A 12,985-nucleotide genomic window follows, 5' to 3' on the forward strand; every position below is an offset into this window, starting at 1 on the left:
CTACAGTGATTGACATGCATTCCTCAATTCCATTAGGCCCCACCTCTGGCAAGAATGAGGCTATGCAAAGATTAAGGAGAGCCAACGAGTAGAGAAGCAGCACTTGTACAATATTCAAAGAACTGACAGTTCTTACTTTGTGTAAAAAAACATTTTTTTAAAACTCACTGTTGTTTTCTAGATGTGTTTTGTAGATATCATCTGGAACCTTGGGCTCCATGATGTCTAGCTGCAAGAAAAGAAGAAAAAAAAATCAGAATACCAATGTCATAAAATGTTACATTTTTTTAATGTAGTCTCTTGACTAGGAGTGTGTGCATGCATTACTTAATTGAGCTGGTTGAAAAAATGTCATCAATATTAAAGCTGCCCACTAATTTTTTAGTTCAACACGGCCTCCAACCATTGCCATCTATTCAGTTATAGCCATTAAACCATCACCTAGATTCGGTTTCTCAGTTTCCTCACATCCGGGTTGGTCCTCCCGGCGCCATCCATGTTGTTCAACTGGCCACAGCTGTTAAGCTACCTCCTACTTGTCGATAGTAGTAATGTGTCACCCCGTCATTCTTTACCGGCTACAGTCCTTATCAAAGTTTGGCTTAAAACACAAAACTGAATCTTGCAATCATGCACAGCAGTCTCTGGCCGTATGCCATTTTCAGACACAAACTAAATCAAAAACCAACACTTACACCAAACAGCCTCCTGTCATTTCTAAGAGCCTTTGGTTTGACTCACCTACAGTCAAATTCAACTACAAAAGGTCAACCACACCCATCAGCGAAGCCGAATGGTAGTTGTTAATTCACTGACATTATCATTCTTTGTCTATCTTGTTCAATGTTGTTTGTGTGCTTTAACATTTTGAAAACAAGCTGCTCTTTTAGATTCCACTTCTCACATTTAAGCAGCCCCCCCCCCCCCCCCTCCCCCCTGCAATATCTCTCAGGAAACATTTAGTCTGTACCCTTCCTTTCCACTAAAAGTCCACATGGTATCTTCTTAAGTAAACACCACCACTGTTGGACAGTACTTGATCTTATTTTTAAATCCACATGTCCACCGTATCGGCCCAACTCACCTCTCGAGCCAGTGCTAGGAAGTTACTGTTCAGCTGGACGTTGGACATAATCTCTGTTAAGTCTTCATATTCTTCCACATCCTCGTTCAGCTCCAAGAATACTCCATGCCGGCCAAGCATGAATGCCATTTGCTTCTGCACTACCCTGCATAGCCAGAAAGAGGAATTAAGCATCTTTACTTTCAAAGCTTTTCTAGATATCACTAGCTAGATTCTTTTCCTTAGCATTTTCTGAATGGAAAAATTTAAGTGTGTTCTCCAGTTCACTAGCTCGGAATGATTGAGAGTTGAATTCACTTAGCTGGGATCTGAGCCGGTCAAACTCATATTTATAGTTGCCCAATAAATCTCACCCCAGTCAAGAGACCTGTTAAAATTACAAGAGAACTGTTGTGGTCAAATCTTCATGTGCTAACAAAAAGCACAGCAGGCAGAAGGGGTGAGGTAAGCAGAGTGCTCAACCAGACAAGTGAAAAACTAGGTTTCTTAAACATTTGCATGCTGTAGACTGTGGCATTACGTATTCAATTTCAAATTGAAAACAAAACACTTTTCAGGGCCTCATTCCGTACATTATGTAAACAGGGTAAAATCCCCACACTTTGGGTATTTGGATTTACTATAGATAGGTTTCCATCCACAACATGGATTGTACAATAGTATTATACACTTAGTTATTCTGAAAGCACAGCATATTACATACAAAACTAGATCGCTCATAGTGGGGAAGATGCAGTCAGGAAGTTTTATTTGCTGAAGAGAGGATGAAACGTACAGGTGTTGTGTGGTATAAGAGAGCCGCTACAATGTCTCTTGGCACTTCCGATACGGGTCACTTACGAGGTAATGCATCATGACAAGACAGTTTTATTCTCAGAAAATAAATGCATGCATCTTTTTGTATTAGTAAAACAGTTATGGGAGGAGGCAGACTGTATGGTTTTGTTAGCACTACACCTGTACGGAGCACCAACTATTACAGACTTTTGACAGCGAAGGGTAGCATCATGCATAACGAATTTTCGCACTTTACGTTTAGAATGGCCATACCTTGAATAAAGGTTCTGGCAGTACTCAGTGTTGCGTGCCACCCAGAGAGCAGGGCCGAAGAATGTAAAAATTAAAAACTGAAGAAACCCTCTGCTGATTTGTGAGCCTTATTAAGAAGATCTATATCATTTCTGCTTCAGCTGAGCGAACAATCTTGACACACATTTCTACTTCCTCGTCAAGCGCTGCAGAAAAGTGCATGGTCAGTGGTTCTGCCTCACATACAGGGTTGGTGACTTGTTAAACAGTTAGAGAGTCACAAACTGCAGGAATGCTTTCTCAAAAAACATTTTTTATTTCCGTGTGCGCAGTCAGCTGAAGACAAATTGGCAGCTGACTCGAGGACTATCAAGCGATATCAGTATGGAAACTTAAAGGCACCCTTTACTACTTCTGGGGAAAATAATCTTAACACAAGCACGTTTATGGGCAAAAATCTGCTTCCATCGAAACAAGGTAGCTATTGAAATACTTGCCTGAATTCCCCTATGCGACCATGGCTCAGTGCAAGCTAGTTCACTGCATCTGCTTCCAACAAACTAGTCTGCACCTTAGGCAGTTGTATTATTTACACATGACACTCACATTTGTATCTGAGCAACAAGTTAACAAAGCCCTTTTTGCTTCACACTGCATCAGCAGGAGGATAGGCTCCAAAGAGTGCCATGAGAGACAACTGGTAGGTGGAGGTACACTTTTTCATAATGCCCAAATTAAGGAACATAATAAACAATTTCAGTGAGAGATATGTGGTCAGACATATTTAATCTCATTCTGCGTGCAGTGTTGCTCTGTGCCAATTACTCACACGTCTTTGCAGGAAGTGAAAATGTCTTCCACCAACTCCATGTCATTGAGGATCAGTGCCAGCCGCAGTGCCTCAGGGTAGCGGTTAAACCGACGGAAGATCCCAAGGGCGCACCGCAACAGGGCAGAATTCTCTGGTTCCGGTACATAGCTTACACAACTAGACAAATTTAAAAAGTAGAAAAGATGATAAACTGAATGGACAAAAGACAGGCATGTAAATTTCCAATAGTTTACAAATATGATGGACATCACTGTACAAATTGAAGAGCCAATTACAAATAGGACAGCTGTATATTAACCCGTTCGTTGAGTGCGGCGGCCATGGCCGACGCAAGACCTACCTCCGTAGTGCTGCGCACATCCGTTAGCCGACGCGGCCCTGTCCAGATACGTCCACACTGAGGCGGAATCTACGCCACGCTAAAGGGGTTAAAATGTGCTGTTCTGTACAACCGTGGGACTTCCAAACATGGACTACAATAAGAGACACTGGTGGAGAGAGTAGGACTACTGCCAACGGAAGTTATCCTCCCACCACCACAAATAAGGGGAAGGTCAGTAGACAATATCTCACATGGGTACTTCCCAACGACATGAGTGGCAAATTTAAAAGAATAAGATATAAAGTAAAAGGGCATTAAACGGTTGAATGTTTAGGACAGTACTCTGGTCTGGCAAATAAAAGAAGAAGAAAATGAAAGTAGGGGGTTGAGCATTTTAACGCCTTTGTCACAAACGTTCCATCCACAGACAGGAAAGAAAAAGGTGGAAGAATAGTCCTCACATCAATTAAGCTGCCAACAGAAGTGGAACAGTAATCAAAACAGTCACAAACTGCATAAATCCCCTTCAGATACTCTGATCCCACAACCCATGGCCAAATGCAATGAAATAAAAAAATAAAAAATCGATATAAAGAAGATCTGAAGGCAGATCAGCAACACCAAACCTGCTTCTCTTACATTTAGTCCTCCCTGCTGCACTCCTCAATGGTCATCCTTCAAAACCCTTCCTTGCAAAGACCTTACTGACATTATCAACTGCATTAACACCACCACCCATTAAGAGGATTCCTTACCATAGTCCTCAATCAAAACCCTCTTTGGAGAGGATATTCCACTCTTAATCGCCATTGATCACTCCTCAATCACCAAAGGCATCTTCCATGAAGTTCCCAAGACTGGTTGGATATTTACACTCCTGAAGAACCCCCTCTGACAACCTCGTCTATGATTGTACTAATACTCATCTAGCTTCTATCGGAAAGATCATCAAAAAAAGCTGTCAATCCACAACAGGATGAGATCAATGGCAACTATCTCCTGAGCGAATATCAATCAGGCCTAGTATCATGCAGCTGCATAGACACAGCTACTTTACAAATCACAGATGAAGCCCTGTTGAACACAGAGAAAGGCAACCTCATCTCTTCATGCTAGGCACTTCTCAGCTGCAGTTGACACTGTCAACCACCCAATCATCATCCATACCTGGAGGTCTTGAATGGTATTCACAGGAAATATCCTTCATCGTTTCTAACCTACCTATCCAACAGACATCAGTTAGTTCAGATAGAAGTCTCCACGACCCCAAAAATCCCAAATGCCAACAAAGTTCCCCAATGTTCCAGCTTTGCTCCTCACCTTTCAACCTCTTTACACGTCCCCTCTAGGGCTCCACTCACAGATAACGTGAGAACAAACCAATATCCAGACAACACTATATTTGAGGGCCGTCTCTGCTCCAGACATCCAACACTTTCCACACTGCATGTACCCTTTACAGACATGGATGTCTAGCAACTACCAGGAGCTTAAACAAACTAAAACAAGATTCCTGTAGCTTGCCAATGACAGGCAAGGACTGGTCCAAACCTGGCTCAAAGGGCAGAGATATGGGTAGAATTCATTTGCAACATTCAACCAATTGAAAGTTTCTCAAATTCACCTAAGACTGCCAGTAGCAGCTCTCATTACTAAAAAAAGGTAAAACAAGAACTGATCTGACTGTTGGGAGTCAGAGGCCAGGCTTGTGCTAGGCTTAAATCCTACTTGGAAGGCAGGTCTTTGGTGGCTTTCCTTGCCCTATTTATATCAACCTTCAAACCTTTTGACTGTGGTGTGCCCCAGGGCTCGGCCTTGATTCCAACACTTTTCAATGGGTGACACATCTTGCCAGCCTGGTGCAAGCTTGGTGTATATGTGGACAATGCTAGATTGATGTTGACCTTCCAAAATAAAAAGGCGGAGGCTCTATATGCCTTCAAGCACTGTGTGAATGTGGTCTGGGGCTGGATGAACGATATTTGCCTCCAACATGAATTCCGAAAAAAATTAAATTCTCTTTTTCAGCACCAGCATTCATCCAGATTCTCACAACTGGTAGCCATCGGAACACGGATCAGTCCCTCCTCTGGCCTCTTCGTGAATAAGAAACCTTGGTTTTGAATTAGATTCAAATTGCCGCTCGCAGCAGGACTATTGACTCTGGCGTTTTCCTGCCCTGCCTGGTGCTCTTTTTAAAACCCTGTTGCAGTTTTAAACTACGTTGTTTGGGAGGCTGTGGATTATATTGAGCCCAGGACTGCGAGGACCAGCATTCCATCTACCATCCGCAGCTGGTGCCTCTTCCCGGGCGTGCCCCGCCCTCTCTCACCGCCTCTTCACTGCTCGCGGCCCCCGCTTCGCGGGAGCCGCTCTCAGCAGGACTATTGACTCTGGCGTTTTCCTGCCCTGTTTGGTGCTCTTTTTAAAACCCTGTTGCAGTTTTAAACTACGTTGTTTGGGAGGCTGTGGATTATATTCCTGACTACGAGGACCTTGAGCGGGAGCCCGGGACTGCGAGGACCAGCATTCCACCTACCATCCGCAGCTGGTGCCTCTTCCCGGGCGTTCCCCGCCTCCTTTACTGTACTTAATCGAGTTCCTCACGCGCATCGCGGGACGCACGCGGGACTCAGCCCGGGGCTAAGCCCGGGCAAAGGGCGGGCCCTCTGAGGCCCTCCGAGGCTGGAGTAGGCTGGGCATATCCTTTTTGGAGTGCACCCACTGTAATATTATTTTGCTTGATATAAGTATTTTTTTCATTTCCTCAGCCCTCTTGCTATAGAGATGGACTTGAAGTAAGCTGTGTTAATATCTTTCCTAACATTTTAATAGTGGTTTGGGATTATTAACTCTGTATACGGCCATTGTGTCGTTTTAATTTTGTATGGTTGTTATTGCTGAGATCTATTTGTTTTAAAATGACGGCAAAAAAATTAAGATCTGGGCGTGTATTAGTGGGTAGGACTTGCTCCAAGACTAAATCAAATCCCCTACGAAACAAAGATACTCCCGCTTTATTACTAAAGGGAAAAGGCCAATTGTATAGTTTATGGGAAAGTATAAGGTTCAGATTGGAGGTTCAAAACCAGAAGAAACCAATTATAAGGGTAAAGAGGAAGGTCAACCTACAATTAATGGATATAGCAAGCAGGTTGGCGCTATTGCTTTGGTACATTCAGAAACATCTGTCTCTAAAACTGAGATGGTTGGCCCTCTAGACCCCCCCTAACTTACAGAGGCAATTAAAGCATACTTCTGGTGTTTTAAGCAAAAACAATATTGTGTCTCCCCATGATGTTACCACCATATCTACCGAGGTGCTAGTTCATAGTTTCCTTCCCCTTGCAGAGGAAGGCTTGAATGTCTCTATTGGTTTGTCTCTTCCTATGGCTACTACTGGAAATGATTACACCTTACCTGACATAGATACAGCGTTCCATAAGAGACAACCTGACTATGAACACAAATTAATTTTAGATCAAACTAACATTCCAAATGTATCAGCAACCCCGGGTCTTCAACTTTATAGTAGCACCCCCTCTACTAATTCACATTTTTCCATATCTCAAGTAAATTTTTCATCAAGTCCTACTTTCAATATGACTAATTCTCAGCCCAATCCCCCTACTAGGATAGATAAGCCAATTTCCAACTCTTTAGTTTCTCTAGAACATCTACTATCCTCTATCCTATTATTACTAGAAAAATTTGTTGGGGGCTCGGATTGTGTGTTGGAGACGGTAACACAGATACTCAGGGTACTATTAAATAGTAAACAGGAGACTGACTCCAGTTCACACTACGAGCTACCTCTTATAGATGCGAAAGCAAGTATAGATAAGAAGTCTGAAAAAAGAGTCTGGAAGTATTTCTCAAGTCCTAGATTCAGTTCCCAATGAACAAAATAAGAAATCTCCATATATCATTGGAAAGAAAGTAACTGTTATTCCGGGGAATACCACGGGAGGTAAAATAAAAACGGCTGCAGCTAACTGTATCTTCAAACTTGACCAAGAAATAGAAATACTGTCGGACCCTGAAAAAAGGTGTGATAAGGAATTATTTCCTATATTCAAACCACACAAACTAAGAAAAAGAGGATATTCTGGAATCCTCAAATGAAGGAAAAAAGGCAGTAATAGGAAAAGAAAGTATAGAGGGAAAAAGAGGAAACCTATTCGTAGATTCGCAAAAAAGAGGCAGAGGAAAATTAATTTCGACGATAATTCAGATACTTATATTGTAAAAAAATCTCCACAAGAGCCCTTGCTAAACTTATCTCAAGATACTACTAGGCAAATAAAATCTGACCAAGTAATTATGACCACTGAATCAACGGGCCGTCGAACAGTCACGGATCTGCTGATCAGATAAATCCCCCTAACATCCTATTACCGGCTCTTAATCCTTTAGCCGAGCCTTTACCTGACATGATTGAAATTGAAAGGACGTCTAAACGATCAAATACAGTTTTTGAAAAGGAAAGTGTAGATACCGCTTTTTTAGACTTCATTCCTTTATTTGACAAGGATTTTATTATAATTATATCTGTTGTTCTGAATTGCTTTCGGGAGATTGAAAGTTTAAGATTGATTCAAACCAACGACATAGATGTAGTTTCTATTTTAAAATCTGAGGTTGGGAAGATAGCAAGGGTTAGATTTTACTCCAAAATTATAGTAAATCATATTTTACAATGGTCTGAAGGATTACAATGTAGGGGGATTGATGTTATTCCTTTTTTCATGAAATCTCGCAACGACAGTCGTATAAATCTGTCTTCACTCCCCGCTGTAACTTTAGGCAACACAAACTGGTCCTCAAAAACTGATGAATTAAAAATTTGTATTTCAAAGAATGAAAGGTATGTGATTTACAAAAACCCTGTCCCTTGTCAACCAAACTTAGAAGAAAGTCATAAATGGAATTGGTTGCCAGGTGTTTGGTCAAGCAAATCTACCCCTATTCCTAAACCGTATTCCTATCTTTAACACGGATTTAAAAATAATTTCATGGAATACGGCAGGAATAAAAAAGTCCCGAAAAATTATTATATTTACATACATTAGAAGCAGATGCGATTTGTCTCCAGGAGACTTGGGTTGATGGTAATTTTTTTACGGTAAAGGACTATTATGTGTTGGACGGCAGTGCCATGCCCTCAAGGAGAGGCCATGCCAAGGGTGGAGTAGCTTGTCTACTCTCGAATAAAATAAGATGGAACTTTGCCCATTATTTAGACTCTGATAAATTGTTTCAGGCAATAACTGTCAAATTTCGTCACTGACGATCCACGAAAATCACTGGTATTGATAACTACTTATACTCCTCCAGATGCTTGTTTTAATGTTGGTCTAAAAAAGGTTTTTCCTTCATTCTGAATCTTTTAGATTCTCAATTCCCCCCCTCACATATTGTTATTAGGGGATTTTAATTGTAAAATTTCTAATTACAGCCTAGAGTTGTTTAGGAATACATTTAAGGAGGAATCATTACACACACCACAAGCTTTATTTCCTAGTAATATCAAGACCAACAAGAGAGGGAAATTACTACTGGAGGAATCATTAGAGGCAGATTGCATTATAATAAATGGAAGGCTTCCCTCTGATACTCCGGCAAATTTTATACTTAAATCCAACAATAGTAAATCTAATAATAGTGAATCTATTCTTGATTATTTGGTAGTGGATAGTACTTCCTTTTATCTTCTGAAAGATCTGTTGGTAATCGATACAGAATTTAGTGATCACAAGGTACTTGCCATTACTGTAAATTTAAATCCACCTGCTGTGGATACGTGGCTCATAAATAGTGAACTGGTAAATTTTGGAGTCAATTCTGGGAGATGTTACTGGAATTTTAAGGCCATTGAGGGTTTGACGAGTATTTTAGAGACTGCTGAGGAGAATTTGGCTCACTGGGATGGATGTGAATTAATATGTTTTGCTGACTTTTTGAATAAAGTAATTTCTATTGCAAAGAAACCCTCCCCTGTAAAAAATCCTAAAGCAACCCCTAGCTGTCTTCGACATCTTAATATTGAAATAAATAAATTGGTAAGAGAGCAATACCTCCTGTATACCCTTGAAAGATATCACAGAATAGTCCTATTGATAAGACGGAGGAATAGGATGAAGGCTAAATTAAAAAGGGGGAAAGAAGATGCCCTTTGGATTAAACTTCGGGAGGCAGCACATAAGGGTCAAGCTAGGATATTTTGGTCAATAATTGGGGAGGGCTGTGGATTAAGATCTAGACCTCTGCCAATCCCCATTAAAGAGCATATCTGGGTTGCATATATCGAGAAGTTATATGCTAGTAATGGTAGGGTCCATGAAAACAGTAGATCACAAGTGGACAATTTTCTTTACGGACCACCGTCCGAAAAGGACATTGAACTAGCTATTAAGGGCCTGCGCTCTTCTGGTACAATGGGTCCGGATGAGCTCCCCATCTCGGTTATAAAACAACATAGTAAGATGTGGAGTAAAATTCTTTTCCCAATTTTTAACTTTTGTTTCTCTAGTAAAACTGTTCTCCTCTCTTGGAGGGGGAGCATATTAGTCCTTTTTAAGAAGGGAGCTCGTAATACGCCACAAAATTATCATCAAATTGCTCTTCTGGATGCCATAGGCAAGGTTTTTGCAAAATGTATTCTTAAATTAATTAATGAATGGGTGTCTAGGGATTAAATTTTGCCCTTTGAACAGACTGGGTTTAGGCAAAGACATAGTACTTTAGACAATTTGACGGCATTGCAGGTTATAACAGAGAAATACGTTAAGATTCGTGGAGGGAGAGTTTAAGGCGCCTTTATAGACTTCTCCACAGCATTTGATAAAGTAGATCGATCTTTGCTGTGGAGGAAATTATCAAACCTTGGCATGCCATCCACTCTCCTGGAGTTAACACGAGCCTTACATTCGGATATCTGGTGCAGAGTATTGTTAGGTGGGGAAAGAGGTCTTTCGCAAGTAATCACAACAGCTAACGGGTTAAAACAAGGCTGTTTATTGGCCCCTCTATTGTTTTCCCTTTACATAACCGATCTTCCCCATGTTTTGTCTGCAAGTGAAGGAATAGCTCCGGTGTTGGGGGGTGTCCCAATTGTTTGTTTAATGTATGCAGACGATATATTGATCCTAGACTTAACACCTAAAGGTCTAAATAACCGTCTGCACGCTCTTCATAAATATGCTGAGGCACACCACCTGAAGATAAACGTCTCAAAAAGCAAAGTAATGTGCATGCCGGGTAGGAAAAAGTTGAAAGACGCGAATTTCCCATGGTCCGTGGGAGGACAAAGATTGGAAGTGGTACAATCTTAGGTCTTCCTCGGAAAAGTTGTTACGGGCAATTTAAGTGAGAAGGCTCATATAGCCAATAATACGCGGAAAACAATTATTCAAGGTAAAAGTCTAGTTTCTCTTTATAAGGCTACTGGCAGACAGCACTTTGCTATCTTGTTGGAGGTATAGAGCAAAAATCCCAGCATCACTACTATATGGCACAGAAATAGTTGATATAAAAACTTGGGGTTTCTTAAACTCTACGGAAGGCAAAATTCTGCGTAGTCTTACTATGGTTAATACTGCGAGCTCCACAGCCGCACTTAGACTGGAATTCGGCCTACGTAGTAGTTGGGTTCAAGGTTTAGCGGGAATAGTGCACTGGGTTTTTAATCTTGCACAGGGGGACCCAGGCACTCTAAGATATATCATAAAAACTGAGCTGCTTGGAAACTTTAAAGAACACTCGTCAATTGTAAAATATTTTAGAACTGCAGTTGATCTCCTTCTACTTGATGAATCGGTTCTATTTACTTTATCCACACATCAATTGAAATCCATCCAGAAGTTGGCCTCATGGGAATTAAGCTTCAGGTTGGACAGGGAATCACGTACCTTGAAAAAAGGCGTCTATCTGGCCATAGATACCTGCCAAATGAGAATAGCCCAACCATATGTCACCTGGAATCTCCACCATGGAGTACGGCGATTCTTCTTTTTATTGAGGCAGGATCTACTTCCGTTGAATTCTTTGATGTCCAGATGGTACAGCTCCTCAGCTTTATGTGATCTTTGTAATAATTCAATTCAGGATATTAATCATGTCCTCTTTGTGTGCCCGGCTCTACTTGCGTTCAGGCGCAAGTGGCTGAGACCTATTTGTCTCCAATTTGGTATTTGCTCTGCTATTTCATTTTAGATGCCATGTATAACCCCCCTAATTAAATGTTTTGTTATAACATTTATAACTTTTCCAAACTTTCTTAGGTTTATATCAAAAGGTCGGAAATGTAAATTCTATTCTGTATTTTATCCATGATTGTATGTAAATTTATCTAATTGTTTACATTTGTATGTGGATCTCATCTGAGTTCCGAAACCATAAATAAAAAAACTTGTCTTGTCTAGTTTGATTCACAGATTAAGGTTATATCTGCCAGCTGCCTTCTCATGAAATTACTCAAGAAAATGCTTCATCTTGTGCTGGGAAGTGATCTGAAGACCATCATTCATGCTCTAGTGACAACCAAACTGGATTATGTGAACTAGGACTGCCATCTTACCTGCTGCATTGCCAGGTGCTGGCATGCCACTCAGTTTCTGCCTCCCATCGCCAATTGCAGTGGCTGCACATCAGCTTCTGCATCAAACGGAAAGCACTAATTTCTTCCTACAGAGCCTTTCATTTGAAAGGTCCCATGTATCTGAGAAGACTGAAAATGTACTCTCAGAGCATATCCTTGCGTTCTAATGCTCTGATGCTATTACGAGTCCCAAGGGTGCGCAGGGTGAGAAGGAGAGGAAGATCTTTAGTGTTCTTGACTACTAAACTCTGGAACACCCTTCCTACGGCGCTATGCGCGGTCACCTCTCTAAAGACTTTTCTCTTTACAACTTGCCGCTAGGTTCTTTGGGTCTTTCTGCTGCCAGGACGATTCCTTGGAAGCAGCCGTGCACCGTAACATTTTAAATTATTATTATAGGCTGTAGTACTCTTGCATCTATTTGGTGGCAATACACTGCTCCACAGCCTCCTAAACTCCATCCTAGCCCTCATAAAGGGCACCCTATGAGGCACAGCATGCCTAATCACCCTGAAGGCAATGGCATGGCTGCCCGTGCAAGCTTGCACTATCTTCAAACCAACAAGTGGATGGGTGGAATGCTTGATTAATCTCAACCAATCTCCTGGGGCTGCACCCAGTCCATTGTTTTTCACCCACCATGCCATCTAAGTTCGGACCCAGCCATATGCAAATCAGTCTTGACTTCTCCAATAGGAACAGTCCAGCCCAAACTTCCAGGCCCTCCCTGGACCGGACATGGGAGTAGAATAAAGTGATTTGCATATGTCTGGATCCAACGTTAAGTGGCATGATCTTCAAAATAAGGATGGACTGCGTTGCGGCAAGAGTAATTGCCACTGGCCCACTGGCTGAGATTAAATCAAGCATTTTTTCATACAAGTCAGTCCAGCTTCAAAACCAGCTGCATCAGCTAAAAAGCCATCATAACTGGATATCTATCAAACTGGCTGACGAGCTCACTATTTCCAGTGGCTCTCGGCACACCCGCAGACAAGATGCATCAGACTAGAATCAAAGAAGTGCAAAAAAGCGCACACGTAAAAAAAATACCGTCCCTAAATGGCATCCCCATAGCCATCCAGACTACACAACTCGGCTCCAATGTAGGAAAGAGCG

At 41.5% G+C, this 12,985-nt stretch overlaps 1 protein-coding gene across 1 annotated transcript in view; it reads right to left on the reverse strand.

Moving 5' to 3' along the window:
• Nucleotides 1-12,985, reverse strand: part of PSMD2 (proteasome 26S subunit ubiquitin receptor, non-ATPase 2) — a 103,324-nt gene that overhangs the window by 50,740 nt on the left and 39,599 nt on the right. The window contains exons 6-8 of the mRNA XM_086944453.1: nt 2,943-3,101; nt 1,085-1,229; nt 169-229 (exon numbers count right to left, since the gene is read on the reverse strand). Of these exons, the coding sequence (XP_086800579.1) occupies nt 169-229; nt 1,085-1,229; nt 2,943-3,101 (365 nt within the window). The remainder of the gene's footprint in view (nt 1-168; nt 230-1,084; nt 1,230-2,942; nt 3,102-12,985) is intronic.

Source organism: Lissotriton vulgaris, chromosome 11, assembly GCF_964263255.1.
Source record: "Lissotriton vulgaris chromosome 11, aLisVul1.2, whole genome shotgun sequence".
Classification (NCBI taxonomy): domain Eukaryota; kingdom Metazoa; phylum Chordata; class Amphibia; order Caudata; family Salamandridae; genus Lissotriton; species Lissotriton vulgaris.